This window comes from Leuresthes tenuis, unplaced genomic scaffold, assembly GCF_036924035.1.
Source record: "Leuresthes tenuis unplaced genomic scaffold, fLeuTen1.0.hap1 SCAF_3, whole genome shotgun sequence".
Classification (NCBI taxonomy): Eukaryota; Metazoa; Chordata; class Actinopteri; order Atheriniformes; family Atherinopsidae; genus Leuresthes; species Leuresthes tenuis.
In genome coordinates, this window is record NW_027325357.1 from 20494292 (window position 1) to 20511662 (window position 17371).

The window sequence follows — 17371 nt, forward strand, 5'->3', positions numbered from 1 at the left end:
GAAGATTCTTGATGAAAATGACTTTCTTGAGGAAGTTAATTCTAGTTTATTTGTCATGACGTTAGCGGCGGAAAAATATCAACCATAGCTTTCCCAAACTGTCCTTTTTACACCTGTTTTATAAGCCCCCAAAACTCAGCTGTTTCAATCACACATTAGTTTTTGTATTCATAGTGAACCATGCTAGTCAGTCTTTTACATTGAAACTCCATTCAGGTAACTCCTGCTCTTTTTTTCTGTTCTTCCTCTGTAGTCTGAGCAAAAGTTGGAAAGAATGATAAAGACCACAGCCCAACCCCACCACCCAGTCCTCACCTCACCTGCAGCTCATCTCGTCACCTCCACACACATGAAAAAGACTGATCCGTCCATGCCACCGCTAATGGCGGGGACATTATTCATCTCTCCAGCCAATTTGAGCTCCTTTTCTTTCAGGAATAGAGGCATGAAGGGTTGAGAGGAGTCAGCGAAGAGTATTAAATATGTAGAGGAAGATGGACAAAAGAGCGGCAGAATAAAGAGGGGGCAGGAGAAGTGGGAATGAAGAAGGACAGGAGGTGTGCGGCGACATGGTTGAGACCAAGTTAGTGAGAAGACGCGTGGTAAAGACTTAGGAATCATGTGGTGGCTTTGTCCGTTTGATTGCATTTTGTTAGCTTTCCTTTTGTACATCCTTGCAAAATAAGTGAAGGAGCTTTAAGATATGTAGACCTTAGAGTTTCAAAGGTTTCACAGAAACTCCAGAACAAACTGCAGTGTCGCTGAATTATGAAGCGAACAGTAGAATCGATAAGTTAGTGCCATCTTCCTTAGGGTTTTTTTTTTTTTGATCATGGGCCATCAGGTCTTAAAGAAGTTTCCATGCTTGCAAAAGCTATAAAAAAGTGCCTCCAATCCCCATCTATGAGGTGAAAGCTTGCATTCTTGGTGTGAGTTGCAGTCTGCCTGTCAGTGGGAGAATATATGTTCAGTGACCCAGTCAGGAGAGATCATAAAGAAGACTGTGATTGAGGGTATCTTAATGGAGGAGGATGGATCAATAAGTAATATCAGCACGTTTTAATTCCGGGCAACACGCATAAACCTTTACCAACTTCACAATGTCACTCAGTGTTCATAAAAGTTTTTTTCTGCATCGCCTTGGACAAAAAGCGATAAATCCATCAAAAAGTCTCCTCGATTTTATAGCCCTTCCTCTTTCCTCATGCCCCTGCTCCTCATCTCCATTTTGATGTCTGTCTATTAGCAGAGGGTGAGGCCTTTCCTGCTCTCCCATCCAGGGGCTAAATTAGCTCAATCAGCCCCCTTTCACCTCTCTTCCGTAGGCTTCAAGCTGAGTGACACACTGCACCCCCGGGATGTAAGGAAGGACTCGTGCACACACCCAGCCCAGCAACTTCAGAGGGAGGGGGCAGCTAGTAGAGAAAGACTTATAGGAGAGAAGGAAGAAGGATAAAAAGGAGGATTGGTTGGAAGAGACAATGTAGCTTCATTTTACCCGAGTCCAACTGAGGTTTCTATTCTGAATGAGTTCATTGTTCACTTCTTCTTTAGCTTTATTTCATTATTTCATTTTTCTCTTATTCTCATACCTCTGGAGGGCAAAGAGGTGCTCAAGGTGCTATGCCAAATTCACTTCAAAAAGGCCTGTCAGAAAAAAACGGCGAGTAGTTCTCCCCTCACTCAGCCTCCAGCAGACTATGCCAGGGCCAAACCTCTCATTCCTGTGCCAACATCACTTAAATTGCACCTTCATGTTTGATTTGTCTCGACCCTTCCCCACTTTCCCTCTCACAAAACAGCCACCCAAGTATCTGTGGAAGTGCAAGGCAGGCATTTCTGCAGCAGTAATAGCAGAGCCTGTGTGTGTGTTTGTGTGCCTGCGTGCGTGTGTGCTGGGAGGAGGGAAGATGGGCGAAAAGGTGGTGATCGGAGTGAGCCATAAGATCTACTCCTTGCAGCTCTACAGGGATTTATTAGACGGGGAAGTACATTAGCATCATAAAGCCCCAGGAGAATGGGCCTGTGGATGGGCTGCAGACCCGTCGCCACACTTTTACATGCCCTGCCGTATCAGTGGAGTGTGTGCGACTGTGTGTATGTGTGTGGATAAGGAAAAAGATTAACCAGATTTAACTTAAGAGAGGCTGTTAAACGGTTTATGGATCATCCAAAGCAGCGCTGAACTAATACATCAGGAGGGCATGGAAAGAGCTGCAAAAGAGAAGAAAAACGAAACAAACGGAGAAGTCAGGCAATATATGACGGATACCAGAGAAAAAGAAAGGTTGATCTGAGAATGTGACATAATAAATTTCGTGGTCAAAACCTTTATCCCTTGTTGTTGAAGATGTACCAGAATCACTGCCCAGCAGTATTTGTTTTAAAGCATTTCTAATTTCTACATTCCTAAAAGATGCAAACAATTTGATTAGCTTTGGCAGAAGCATTTCAAATAGGTTAAATAAACGTCAGCTTGCACCTTCCTGTGACTGCTGACACTAAGAGAGGAGAGCTGAGGGAGCTACTGGGATGTTTTCTGTAACAGATCTCTGGTGCCACCTGGTGGCCATAAGATGTAACTATATGCAAGGAGCTGCTTTGAACAGAAAATATCACCACTTGTGCTTATTGCCTTACATGTAAATTGGTCAGAATATAAGTAGGCCTCAGAGGGGCGAACAGCACGCAACCATTTCACACTGAATGTCAAACTCAAATTTAGCATTAACTCCGTTAACAGCAGACATGCGATGCATCAAAAATACCTCTTGAAAAAGGTTGTGCCTTTAATCTTTTTCAAGAAATCTTTAAAATTCTGTTTACTCCCTCTCCCCGGTGAGAATTCCCTGAATAGGCAGATCTTCAAAACACGAGATGACTTTGCTTTGCGTCAAAGTCCATATTCCAAGTTTGCGCACTGAATGCTTGAAGTTGCACCATCACACTCGTGCGAAGTGCACCTCCTAAGTGATGAATTGATTGAACATATTTGGCGTGTCACCAGTAGATACACATCAAACTGTGAGAAGCTTGTGACTGCCATTTTGTGTTTGTGTAACACACACACACACAGACAAACGCACTATACCTGCACGCACACACACACACTTCGAGACATTTTAACACAAAAATAAAACACACAGCCAGTGGATGGATTCTGGTAAAACATTTTATGTCTTCTGTAAATACAGAACCACTTTTCCCTGTGTGGTTGCCCTGCAGAGCGCCCTCAAGTGGAAGATCAGAGGAGGCCTGAGGAGCTCTTTGGAGTGTTTTGGCTGAGTGACTATGCAACAACAGTCAAACTGCAGCAGAAAGGCACAAATCTGGACAACGACAAATGCAGAGTCGGCGGTACGACACCAGACCGTCACGAAACCCCGGCACAGAGTTTTGTGAAGCCGGCCGTCTTCCAGTCTCCGTGGACACCAAAGTCCGGGGGGAGAGGGGCACGTGGGGCAAAATGATGATGTGCTTCAATCTGACGGGAACACCTAGCAAACCTTACATTCATCAAAAGGAGCCATTTTATTTCAGTCAAATCACAGAATCATCTTTTTCTCCATATTTGGCTTCAAATTAAAAAGTTAAAACAGCGAGAAAAATAACATCCCAGTCATATAAAAATGGTATCTTCAATACACATAAAATCTCTTCATCATCTCTCATCCGAAATCGAGAAGGTTACAAATGCCCCCCCGCCCCCCCCACACACACTCTTTCTCCTGTGAAACGTTGGCTTAAATGGCTCTAAGGAGAGAGGGTAGTTTTGGAATAAAATTAAAACAGAACTAAAAACAACAGATACAAATAAAATACAGTTAAGTGGCTTAGTGGCATACAACATCTACAGTAAAATCGTATTCCATTTACAAAGTCAAAATAATAATAGTTTCCAGTGCTTTGGGAGATACAGTAAAACAACAAACTCTAAAATAAAGAAAACAAACACTTCTTCGAATCAAAAAAAAGAAGAAATTTCATTATTAACTTTTCATTTTTTTCTAACTTCAGCTCTGATTAGAAGCTATACCAAATCAAAGCCAAGCCTCAGGCCTCACAGAACTGAGACACAACGCAGGCTCACCACAACCTGCTCCAGCCATCACCGTGACAACTGGAGTAATGAATTACCTTTAAATGACAGCCTGAACAGCGACCTGAGCTTTACCTCTGCAGCTGGCAGTTTTACTTCAATCACAAAAGGGGAAAAACTCAGGCTGTGAAGGGTGATCTGAAAACAGCCTCGAGGCACACTGCACTTTATTATTTCTATGTATCTGAGCGCAACAATGTACATGTGAGCGTCATGTTTGACGTGTGTGTTTGTGAGGGCGAATGCTTGAGAGCGTGTTCTAAAGCTGAGCTTTTTTTTTTTTTTTTAAGTTTTTTATATAAGAAACTTCCTTGTTTCCCTTCTCCTGTAAAACCCACTCACTCAGTCGTTCTCTCACACGAGCCTCCTGAACAAACCCTACAAAGTCACTTAGATGCACAATTAACAGTTTCTCTTTTGAACTGACAAAAGTAGAATTAAAGCAAACTGCAGCAGGGTGCATTTACAGGCAGAATTGAATGTAATATTAAATCTAAGGCCATGAATGACCCCCAATATATAAAAAAAACTTCGAGAGAAGCAGCTGCATAAATCAAAAGGCACACAGATGGGGCTCAGGACACTGACACAGTTATGGTTAACAACTTCCTTCTATTCAAAAGTGATCCTGCTTGTGCATTCTTTTATAGTACCTGAGTATTTTGACACCTTACAGATCAGCTGATTTTTGATCATCCTAAGGTTTTCTCTACCCTTTCTCCAACACGCTCAACAGCGCCTTCAAGTGAAGACCATGAGGTGTTAGAGGTGCCGAAAACCGGCGGCGCGTGTCGGCCTGTGTTAGTGATAAGACAAGAATTTCAGCTAAAAGTGGGGTAAATGTGACGTTGATAATCGAAAGGGCTTTGCTGAGAGCTGGATTATTCACCTCCAACAGTTAACTGTCCACCGAGTGGGTTTTATAGAGTGGACACTTAAAGGACACACTCCAGCTTAGCAGGCGAACGCAGATCTTTGTCAAACACTAAACAGCTGATGTTTGAGGCTAAAGCTAACTGTGGAATAACAGAGTGAGGGAACGCGCCAATGTGAGCAGACGACTCAAGATAAATTATGCATGCAGGACCATAAAGCTATTTCCATTTTATTAACTATCATTCATTCGATCATTTAGGGTTACTGTATGAGGCTGTGCGCCGAGCAAATAACCTGTCATCTGTCACGTGAGACGACGCACTCGCTTGTCCTTGTATCTGATAACGTCAGTCTAATTAACTGCTGGTTTTGCCCGCTTTTCAATTACGGTTCAGAGCCACTTTTATGGAAATAAGGCCAAGTGTGCTATAGAACTGATCTGACTGTGCTGCTTCACAACTTGCCCATGCTCAGTCTGCTGGGCACAGTTTCAAGCTGCTCAGATTAACTCACAGGCACTTGTGTTTGCGTGTGTCTATGCGCACAAATATTTACTCTGAACAGCATGTTTCCATCTGTGTGGATGCTCTGAAACTACTGCTGCCTGTACCATTACGGAGAAACAATTGTACCATAACTGAGTGTCACTGCTGTATGTAAAAATCATGTGAGGTGTAAATGATTCCTTCATTCCTTTTTTGTGTGTTATTTTCTACACTGCTGACATTTTATCTGCAACCACTCTCAAGTGTTTGGGGGAGTAGACGCATATGTCTACATGATGTCCCCATCCTCTATGCTAAAGCTGGATCTGCGGCTGGAGTCGACAGAGGCCTCTGGGGACATTGCAGAGAGCAGCGGGTCACCGTCCATAGGGGACAGAGGCTCATCCATCATCAAGAAGCTCAGCTCGCCTCTCCTCCCCTGGACGTCCAGCGCGCCCAGGTCACCCAGCCCCGACATGCCGTCTGAGAATCCAGGTATCCCATCGCACAAGTCCAGCGATTGGGCAAAGTCAAAGGGCTGGGAGCTGCCCACCGCGGGGAACTGGATGGGCTGCTGCGGTTGGAGCTGTTGTGGGAGTGGTGGCAGCTGCCTTGGTTGATGTTGGGCCTGGACCTGAGGGTGGGGGTGGGTTTGGGGGAGGAAATGGTGCTGCTGCATCTGGGCCTGAGCCTGGTTATGGGATAGATGCTGGTGCTGGTGGTGGACTTGTTGCTGGGGGTGAGAAAGGTTTTCGTCTGGGCTGGTCTCTTGTTTTATGTAAGAAGGCACCATGTCAGTTGGGTTGAAGCCAGAGGGAGAGGCGTTGGGTAGCCCATGCAGACGAGCCTGCATCTCCAACTCCTGTTGACAGTTGGCAAAGAGCAGCATCATCAGAATCATTTTACTTGATATGTTCCAGCACACGTGGCTTTGTAAGTGTGGTACCTGGATGCGTAGCAACAGCTGTTTATTGGCCATCTCCATTCTTTTGAAGTTGTTCTCCACCTCTCTGGACCTCTGTACATCCTTCTGCATGCGCTTGATATACTCTACAGATGCCCGCAAAATAGTGCCTTTGTTCCAGCGCACATCACTATGCACAGAGTAAAGTACAGCCATGAGATTTCCCTATATGAGTGACTGGCTGCATGCAACATTTCATATTTAAAGGTATAACACAGTGTGGTCAACTCACAGGTCATTTGTCTTGGGAATCATGGTGCCCAGCTCTTTGATACGATCATTAATGTTGAACCTCCTCCTCCTTTCAACTATTGCACGGCAAAGAGAAAAAATAAACGGTAAAAAATAAGCGATTAAGGGTCAAATTCTACAGTTTATGTGTTAGCATTTTGTGGATATACAATAAAGCGCAGAAAGGGACAATCATTTAGGCACAAAGACACACACACACACACACACAGTCACAGGTAATTACACTTAAGTGCCAGGACAGCAGAAATGATCAGGTTAACTATCCACCTACTTGTTACACTATGTCAGCTAAATCAGCACAAAGCTGTATAAAAGTGTTTGTGCAAGATACTGATTATGGTTTGAGTGAGTGTGTGTGTGTGTGTGTGTGTGTGTGTGTGTGTGTGTGTGTGTGTCTTTGTGCCTAAATGATTGTCCCTTTCTGTGGATTTTTCTAAAGGCATGACCTGAGAAAAGGAGTAGAGCATGCTGAGGCAAAATACTCACTTAGATTGTGGTTGTCTTTTTTCTGCCTCTCTTTGGCCAGCGCACGAGCTTCTGCATCTTTGCAAAAACAAAAAGCGATTAGCTAACATCTGACAAAGTGCCAAAGTCTCAAGACAGGCACAAATTTACGGACACAGAGGAAGCAAATATTTTAGATTCACTCTGTGACAGATAGCATCTGTCTGAGTTTGAGTTAAGACATTCCTGGCTACCGATATGTGAGCACTTAGGTTGAGAAGTTAGATGTTCGCACCTGACAATTCTCTCTTGATGGTCAGGTTGGCAGGACAGGAGTTACTTGTCATGGCAATGGCTGGCCCCTTCATTCCAGGACCTGTGTACACATCCAGATGACTGCTTGACAGAGGGAGCTGGAAGGGGAGCACACAGAAAGACAACAAGCAAATATTTTTAGAGAACTGACACAAGGACCTCACTTTGATCAGATGAAAGAAAAAGAAATATTCATTAAATGTAGCTTAAAGGAGACATCTCCGTGACTGAGTGGCAGAGCACTTGTGATTTTTGAGCAGAAACTCCTTTTTCTCTGGAGATGGCAGACGTGGGAATGGAAAAAAAAGCCACTCCTCCAGTTCAAAACAAGGGCAGATTTACATTATTTCTCTTAGATTTATAGACAACTCATTTGCAGCTTCATACACCTTGTAGAGTAACTTTATGAAGTCTGCACTCATGTTTATTGTGTTGTAAAGCGCAGATAGCAGGAGAGAATATAATAATATCACACCTGAAAAACGCCTGCCAAACACACAGCAATGATTGACAATCACGCCACCTATCTTATCTCTCTTTATCGCTCAATTCTCTCCTCTACCTCCTCCAGCTCCTGAAATTACGCTCGTGAAGTGCTCCAAACTCTTGCACTTTAGACGTTGTGTAACTACAGCTATTTAGTTTTGTGGGGACTCCTAAAAAGTTCTGAATTTCTTTTAATTGGCTAGGTTAATGAGTGTGATGGATTCCGTTTATGCCCAATATACAGCCGTGTCACACTCCCTGAGGCAAGGGCAAACATGACGCTGCTAATGAGGCCTAAAAGATAAAGAGCTCAAAGGGAAAGATAACTTAATCTGAAAGCTACTGTGTAAGCTGTGAGATCAAACACATTCGCAGACATAAACATAGACATGGATCTCTGCAGGTTAAACTTCTGCTCAAACGTTAAAGACTCACAAAAGATGCAAAGATCTAAAGAATGCGTGAATAGAAATCTTGCAAGCGGCAATCACTTTGTCACGATTTCCAGCCGTAACCGCTTCTTCTTTTATTAGTGGCACGCTGTGTTGTAAACGAGGTTGCATGTTGATAACATATTATGCTGCATAAGTGTGGAAAATCGTCAACAGACAAGTTAACATCAGTGTCACTGGAACAGTGGGTTTCAGGCAAATCTCAAATGAGGCGGTGAGCATTTGCAGGAAAATCTGATGGTCAGATACTGTCATGGTAAGAGTATCTCTGGAAGAGTAACACTGTCTGTTAAACTCCAATTCCCAGCCTCCTCTTTGCTCCTGCGCTGACCAAGTCCTTCACGCTCCACTCCAATAAGACACTATTTAATTCAATTTACAACCAAGGCTGACTGGAACTTCGAATGGCTCAGTTTAACCATCCACATACAGCCACACACACACGTACACTTAAAGATTGGAACTGTTCCCTTGTGCCTGGCATTCAGTGGTGTCCCCGGCTCTTACTAAACTTTGAAATTCCAAGAATTTCATGGAATTTGCTGCTTTAATCCCCATCAGGATTAGTAGGTGAGTTTCACTCACTGTTCTGACAGTTAGGAATCAAGCTGGAATTTGTGCAGATACTGATCTGCACTTTTGAGTTTTCTTTCTTTCAATTGTTTCATGGAACTTGAGTTTAATCAGTACATGCTGCCCAATCCAATCAATCAGTGTGACACAGACACATGCGTGAAGAAATGCTTCAAGTGATTAAACCAATCAAGCACACAGAGCAGTATGAGATAAAGCTACAGGAGGGGTTGTGGGTTTCCCTCTTCAACGCGTACACACAGCGATGGAAGCAGTCAGTCGGGCAGACGAACACGCAACGTGTTTGAGCCTGCTTCAATTTATATTCCAGCTGCATCCCAATACGATGAGCTTAAATTTGAAAGAATCTTTAAATCTAGTCCTGCAGAGGCACCGATTCCCTGCTAACACAAAAAATAGCTCTGACGAATTTAACTCCATCACCCACCCCACCTCCTCCGCTATGGTTTGCCTTATAATAAGAGACCCAAGGCTGGGAGTTAGAGCTGCTGCTGCATCTGTCATAGCTGTTGTTCAAACCGCTACCTTACAAGCTGCGAAATGAAAATATCATAAGACAACTCCCCCAACTCCAAGTCAAAGTCACATTAAAGTAAGAAGAGAGCTCCATGGTCTTACCAGCTGAATTTGTTCTCCTTCAATAACTTCCACAATGGCATATGTCTTACTCATCTCCTTCATCCTACACTTCTTCCCTTACGAGGCCGAGGGGCGTTCTTCTTCTCTTTCGGGCACAGGCAGCACATGCACCTCTCTCTGGCACTGCCGCCTCTGTCCTGGGAGAATGACCTCTGCAGCACCGGTCCCGTCTTTCTTCTACCTCTGCTCCCCACCAAACATGAGTGAACTTTCCCCTAACTGGACTTTCAGCCTGTTTTCCCCTTGCATAAATTGTCCTCATCCCCCTTTCCCTCCTCCCTTCCCTTCCTCCCCCCCCTTTCCTTCTCCACCTCCCTCTCTCCAAATGTCTTGTAAACAAGTTGAACTCTAACTGCTGGTAGTTTAATTGTTAATTTTCTGAGTGTGTTCTTTCAGACACAAAGCACTGCACAGTCCTCGGCTGACATGTCGTCCCTACAGTTTCTAACTATGTCCAACGTGGTTTAGGGATGGAATGTTTAGTGTTTAAGTCAATTATACACTGTTTCGTGCGCTTGCGTTATTTTGTGTATGTGTTTGTGTATATGGCTACATAAAGGCATAACTAAGTGCTTAATGTGGGTATATGCAGAAACAGAAAGTGGATTTGGAGCTGCATTCAATAGATGCTTTGAAACATTAACAGAACTGATAGACTCACAAGACAACATAACAATGCCCGATAACAGCGCCAAAAACGAAGACTATTGAAAATAAATAAGTGAAGTGACACACAGATACAGAAGCAGTGATTAGAGGAACGACTCTCAGTGCTGATGACTTGGCGTTTCCAGTGCTATGATTCATTTGGGCATACAGCTTTATCAGACTTTCATTTCCTTCCCTAATATTTTCGCGGTTTTCTGTAAGACTGTGTGTAAATGAGTCGCTTCTCAATTTGAGGACGATTTAAGGTAAGAATGCGTTCAAAATTGATTATAATACGGATACAAAAAAGACACAAAGAAAAAAAACAACAGAAGTTCAATGTGTAATTTTGATGCTTAAAGCAAAGCCTTCAGTTATAAAATCTAAATAAAATTAACTATGCAAACGATCATATTTCATTCAAACAGACTACGGAATTATTTCATGCTACTGTATTTCCTGAATTTCAGGCAATTATGAAAATCAGCTGGATTCTAACAGACCAAACTCACTAGTGACAAATTTGCCTCACAAGGCTTTACAATCTGCACAGTCAGTGATACCCTCACTCTTTTAGCTCCCACTTAACTACCGTAGATGCAAAGTACACGAGTCATAAACTGCAATGAATATTAACCATTTCGGAAATCCCACGTCTCTGCTGGGCTGGCTCTACTTACTGTGTTTGGCATCTGAACGGAATCAATGTATGCTTGAACATCATCGTAACTGGACTGCATACTGATGATGTTATCAATGACCTCGTCCATCTGAGAAAAAAAAAATGTCAAAAATAAATAAACAGCGCAGCTTGTTATGTTGTTTTAGTTTCAATTGTCAACCACATTAAAATGTCTAGCAGATACAACACTTGAAACGTTGACACCCTGCATATATTCAGGCAGTTAAAGCACCAGAAACCTGATGGCATTAAAGGGCTTCTCTCTTATGGAGGCTGGCTGGTAGGATTATTTTCTCTTAAAGAGACAGAAAAAAAAAGAGAGGTCGTAAGTTGAAGGCAGAGAGTTGGTCAAAGTCTTCTTGGTTCAAAGGCCCCCACATTCTGCTGTTTTTCTGTCACTTGTTAAGCTGTAATTACTGCTGCAAGGTCATTATGGAGCATTTAAATTCCACTGATTGCCAACCTCCGTTATTGCAGTCATCACTTCATTCACACGCTACTAAATACACAAAACATTAACACTGGTTGATCCACAAATGCTGCTTCTGTCTTACTGGAGAACAGTTAAATCATTATGACGCCTTCATAAAATGTGAAGATAATGTGCCGTTGGGGGTAATATTCAACCCTCATAATTTCCTATACAGGTATAATTAAGTCATATTTTGGGCACATTTGTCGAGTCTGGTTCTTGTAAATTGAGCTTTATAAGATGACTATGGACTTAACGTTTATAGGTTTATGTTCATGCCACTGTGTGCCCACGCGTGCGAGCTTCTACCTCCTTCTCATGGCTGGAGCCTATGTTCAGCATGGCCATGGGACTGTTGGGGGCGCTGTTTCCGGACATGAGCTGCTCTGTACGCATGTGTGGAGAGTGTAGAGGTGGGGGGGCTGACGCCGAACCCCCTGCAGGTCCCATGTTTGAGGGAGGAGATGGTGGCACTATCCCTGCTACTGCATTTACCGTCTAAAGACACACAGAGAAAGAGGGTTAATGGGACAAATGCACGGTCGACCACTAACTTAAAGCGATACTGTGTAGACTGACAGCTATAACAGCGAGGCTGTAAACAGATACCTGTTTGGTGGCAAAGGTGGTTGAAAGGTATTCTTTCACTTGTTGTCTCCGTGACTGACGAATGTGATAGTCTGTTGGATTCTCAAGGTGGGTCTGCACCTGTATCAGGGAGTCACAGAATAAAGATACACGTCAATCATTTTGCTGCAAACAGCATCATTTACAAACATATTTGAATTTCAAAGCTCAAGCAGTAGAAAAAAAAAGAAGATCTTAACAGGAGAGATGCTCCTTTTTATTACCACAACCTTAACACACAAGCTTGTGGTCTTAATTAATTCAGACATTTGTCGGAATTAAAGAAGAGACGTTTGTTTAATGTATCGTAAAAGTTTATTAGCTCAGTACAGTTTGCCACTAACATTTAGACCCATGACACACTGAGTTTTGACCCCTTTATCCAAATGCAGTGACAGTACTAAGACATAGTAGTTTTAAGTCAGTAGTAATGTCTACAGGAGTAAAGCTGCAGTAAATCCTCTGGAGTGGCTACATCGAGCAACGCACTGGCCTCATTCCTTCAGATCAAAGACCAAAGCTCAGTAGAGAGCACTCCCCAACTTTAATAACCACCAGCAGGATTAAACCATATGAAGCAGAAACTTTTCAGTAAATAGATGTTTCTACTTCTTACTACTGCTTTAGTACACGTCTTATGCAACCAGAAAGCGACTCAGAGAGCACATCCTCCACCGAGCCCAATATCATATTCTCTGTTTTAAAGATAGTCATCTTCATTCCAAAAAAAAAAGAAAAAGAAAATGCCGTGAGTTCCGCTTGCAATGAGCACCACCTCTCCGCCAAGGTCCATGAAATTCAGCTGTGATAATTATGTAATCTTAAATGACAAACAGACAACAATCGCCCACGATCAAATTCTTGTCCTTCAGCTGTCACCTTGACAGTTTAACAATGTACATATTTAAAATATGTCTGGGTCTCATGACCCATAGGAGCAGCAACTCATCCTATCACGCAAAGCTTTGTCAGCAAAGATGAAGACCAAAGAAACACACAACAGGAGGTATGAGAGGCTCAGTGTGGACCTGTCAGCTCCCTTTATCTACAACAGGAAAGACAATAAACATTCCCTTCCCTAAAACATACACGCATGCAAAGAGTGTAAACCCTCAATACAGCGAGCTACCTCCTTCTGCAGGGAGCATGTGCACAGTGGAAATATCTAAGGTTCAAAATAATCACAGAGCAACATGCTCAAAGTATTGCACAAGCCCACATACAGACACAGGCACCATTAAAGATAAGGACAAACACAAGAATTTCTGGAATCAGTCAAAATGTCACCTCAGCTTTATCTGTCCCTGTCTGACTCGGACCATATCTGGAGCGCTCCCGTTCACCCTATCACTAAACATGTCAAACGTCTCTTATCTGAGCCTTCTGTCTCTCTACCTGCATGCTGCTCCCCTGCATTTTTCCTCTTTGTCTTTTTAAATCTGTCACTGATTATTCCCTGTGGCAGCACTGCCATGTGAGAGGCCGCAGTGCCCGAGGTCCCTTCTCCTTCCCACCAACATATGACTGGATTAATGGAAGAGCACCACACCCCCCCGGTCTTTTTCAAAACCCTCAAAACCAACATCTGTTCTTTCTTAAAGAATGATTGTGAGTCAAAAAGATTTCACTACACTGTTTCCTCAGACTGTGCAGTGGGCCAGTTCATGTCTAAGAACTGTGAAAGTCTGTGGAAGGATGGAGAGGGGATGCGTAAAAGGATCAAACCAAAAATCTTTATCAGATCAATAGCAGTGTTTGACATTTACACACCAATAATGCTGCTGAGCGATAAATATAGCAATACACAAGACCCGATCCCTGATTGAAGCGTCTCTACATTAAATACTCAGTGTTTTTTTCTTTTTCTAAACAATGTTAAATCCAAACATATTCAAACAAGTAATGCAAATTCAGCATGTTGGTTGTATTCACAATATGAGTTGACAGGCTTGTTGAGAGCCCAATTGAAAACAAGTGAGGTGAATAATGTGAATCACTGCTTGTGCCTGCACTGACCTTCAGAACCTCCACTGGGACCTGCATGCTTTGGTAATGCTGCGGAGTGCTAATGGCTGGCGTGGGCGCAGGAGGCCCAGCCATGCGATGCTGCATGTACTGCAGGGCTGCATTCTGCTGCTGTTGCTGCTGCTGCTGCTGCTGCTGTTGCTGGTGCTGTTGCTGGTGCTGCTGCTGCTGGTGCCGCTCACGCTGCTCCTCCTGCTGCAGCTGGTCTCGCATCAGCTGGACACAAACACGTCACAGAAATGCTTAATGAAGCCCTAATCGTGACCTTACCGTGCTGTGCGATGTCACCTCTGGCTTTTCTCTTCCTCTCTAGTAATAAACAGAGAGGCACAGAGGTAACTCGCAAACCTTAATTGGCCCTGTAAGAAAAGGATGCACAATGACAAGTGCCAAACAAGAAGTCCAGATTCTCCGGGGGGAAATACAATTAATGCCTGAATGTAGATGCCGAAAAAAGACCACAGAAAAAAAAGAAATACCCAGCATTCGGTAGATCACCAAGAGCTACAAACACAACACCCACTGCTGATGAAAATGTTGCGTGTACTGCTTAATGAACGGTGTACAGGAGTTGTGTTGTACCTGCATCCGCAGCCCGATGCGTGAGGCCATTGCTGGGGGGCGAGGGGGCAGGGGAGGGCGAGCCGATGTTAATGCGGCACAGTCCAGCCCGAGAGGTAAAGGAAGCTGTGGAGGAAATAACAAGAGAGCAATGTGTGAGCATGGCAAAAGAAAGTGGAACGGTGGGGAGGAGCAGAAGGAAGGATGGTGGAAAATGTCTAATTGATGCTTAAATCAGCGGCAGAATATCTGCAAAGGGTTTACGGAGTGTGCACAGATTTTTCTTTCCGTTTCTCGTGGTTCTTTGGAACATCTTTCAAGACAAAACCTCATTAAATGTTTCTTTGTTAGTGAGATCGTTAGTGTGAAGACGGGCCGTGTGCGAGCGTGTGATAATCTGATGAGCGTTTGATACAGTATGAACGTTACAGAGCTGTGGCTTTGTGGACAAGTAATAGCACCTAATTTACACTTGATGTGAGCTTTTCCAGCATGTGATTAACAGAGAAATGGACGCTCCGCAGCAGTTTGGGTGTCATTTCAACACAAAGCAGAAGACAGTAACCTCACCTCATGCTAAGCAATCATTCATGTTGGCAAGCTCTCGCTATGTTAAGATGTCCAGCCAAGTTGTGTAATATTCTCTGTGTATGTATGGATGGGTTGTGTTAGTGACTGACCCCCCCCCCCCCCCCCCCCCCCACCCCCCCTTTGATAAGAAACAACTCTGCTACATTTCAATGTGCAGATGTCAATAAGTGGTACTCAGTGTTTTGTTGGTTTTTTTTCCTCATCAAGCCTCCAAGCACCTGCATCAAGACTAAAACAGGCTGCATCAGTTATACAAGTCAGGCTTTATCGGCCGTCAACAAACAATAAAAATGTATCCGATGTACATCTATGAGCGCAGCGGCTGTGGAATAATATTTTGGACACCTATTCTGCAGCAGCAGGAACAACGCACACGACGGTGTTCAGTAAGTACTGACTGAAGTTCGGAATTCTTGTATCTAATTTGTTATGATTCAACTGTTTAAATTGATGTGAACAAAATCAAACAACAAACTAGTATTATCTGTCCTATGTCTGAATAATTGGCACAGTAATTAGATTGTAAAAAAAAAAAAACTGATCAGTTCATATGTGGTGATGTGATAGAGGGGAATAGATCATTAGACAGATCATTGTCTGTCCTTATGTTTTGCACTCAGCTATATTTGGTGTTGGATCTAACTTCTTTTTTTCCTAAAATTCTAAATGGTCACCCAAAGATGCACCCAAAAAAACAAACAATGTATGAAGTAAAAAACCAACAGATAGCTGAAGGATTTCCTTTTCAGTCAAGGAAGGGGAGGATAGACAAGCAGTTGTGCTAGAAAACATAGGTACAGTAAGCAGCATCTCTAAGTAAACATTTTCCAGTCAGTGTTTAACTTCAAGTTGTGGTGAATAGAGGAAGTCTTCCTCTGTAATGTCGGAGAGGTCATGCGGGAGTCATGTTATGTTGTTGTTATTGGGAGATCATGTGAGTAGAAAGACCAGGGGAACACCCATCACCCCTTAGCAACGTCTCCTCTCCTTTTCTTTTTTTTTCCTTCTTATGCATACACACCAGCCAGCAGGCACTGAGAGGGGAGTCCCAGGACAGACAGTTGCACTTCTGCAGTTATTTGTGCTAGTCCTTACATGACTAAGCTTGCCTGGACTCAAAGGTGTGATGACACCAGAGCCAGGTTTCTACTCTATTTAAACAGTGACACACAGTGGGATGATAGACAGCACAGCATCAGTCAGAATCGGAGTCCTATACTCTCTCATCAGAAATGCTGTCTGTATATGGTCATAAAGAGAGAAAGACACAGAGAGAAAGACAGACAGTGAGAGAAAAGCTCATTGTGCGTGAGGTACAATAAGAAGGGCAGCTCCTATTGAGGAGGACTGAAGCCGCCTGTTGTCCAAAGTGTACATTTCAGCGCCCGAGGGGGCACACACTGCTCGCTTTGTGCCCATTAGATTGCCCACATGAAAAACACACGCCCATGCAGAGATACGCTTTGAAACACATTAGCATTCCAACTCAAACTTGTATCAGAATGACTTGAGCAAACAGTAACTTCGCATTAGCAGACCCAAGCAGCAATAAAACATCTTGAACACTCACTACTGTAGACGTTAACGTTTGGAGTCCTCCTGTAACGGGAGCAATAACTGTCTCATTCAAGGTGCTTACTTACATGGAGAAGCAAGTTTGTATGCACACACGCACACAGTAGGGGGGTGTTGCTGAGTGTATTTATAGTCTGATAAATAGGGCAATTAAATCCTGAAACTCAGTCAGTAAGACAGGAATGCTGGGTTAAAACGGGATATGTGCTCATTGATTCAAGGGTCTAAGGACAGTCCCTTATGTTGTACAAACTGAAAAGCAATTTGAGGCAATACATTGTGTCCATAAGAACAGAGCGTTGCTGACCATATTACGGGTCACTGTCCAGGTCTGAGCCATTACTTTCTATTGCTTTATATCTTAAACCCAGAGTCAAATCATTTTAACTCCCAGATTACCAAATTAAAGCTTAACATGTTCACAGAGTCTTCGTATTATCTCCGAGACTTACTGTTCAATAGCTCAGTGCAGCGGTGTAATTACAGGTAGGACATGTCCCCTCTAATGCAAACTTACATTACATTAAAAGAGAAAACCTATTTAAAAAGGCTCCAGTTTTATAAAATCATTTTATATTGCCAGT

At 43.2% G+C, this 17371-nt stretch overlaps 1 protein-coding gene across 7 annotated transcripts in view; it reads right to left on the bottom strand.

Moving 5' to 3' along the window:
- tfeb (transcription factor EB) overlaps positions 1-17371 on the bottom strand; it is a 277326-nt gene that overhangs the window by 244795 nt on the left and 15160 nt on the right. For 4 of the 7 annotated variants that reach the window (XM_072382462.1, XM_072382459.1, XM_072382461.1 and 1 more), the window contains 10 exons: positions 14643-14747; positions 14052-14276; positions 12018-12116; positions 11718-11906; positions 10935-11024; positions 7416-7533; positions 7163-7219; positions 6657-6732; positions 6407-6554; positions 3159-6322 (listed from right to left, as the gene is read on the bottom strand). In XM_072382462.1, coding sequence (XP_072238563.1) covers positions 5750-6322; positions 6407-6554; positions 6657-6732; positions 7163-7219; positions 7416-7533; positions 10935-11024; positions 11718-11906; positions 12018-12116; positions 14052-14276; positions 14643-14672 — 1605 coding nt within the window. In that variant the 5' untranslated portion in view covers positions 14673-14747 and the 3' untranslated portion in view covers positions 3159-5749. Of the gene's footprint in view, positions 1-3158; positions 6323-6406; positions 6555-6656; positions 6733-7162; positions 7220-7415; positions 7534-10934; positions 11025-11717; positions 11907-12017; positions 12117-14051; positions 14277-14642; positions 14748-17371 lie in introns of those variants that run through there. The other 3 variants (XR_011915199.1, XR_011915200.1, XM_072382463.1) reach the window with 3 other exon arrangements.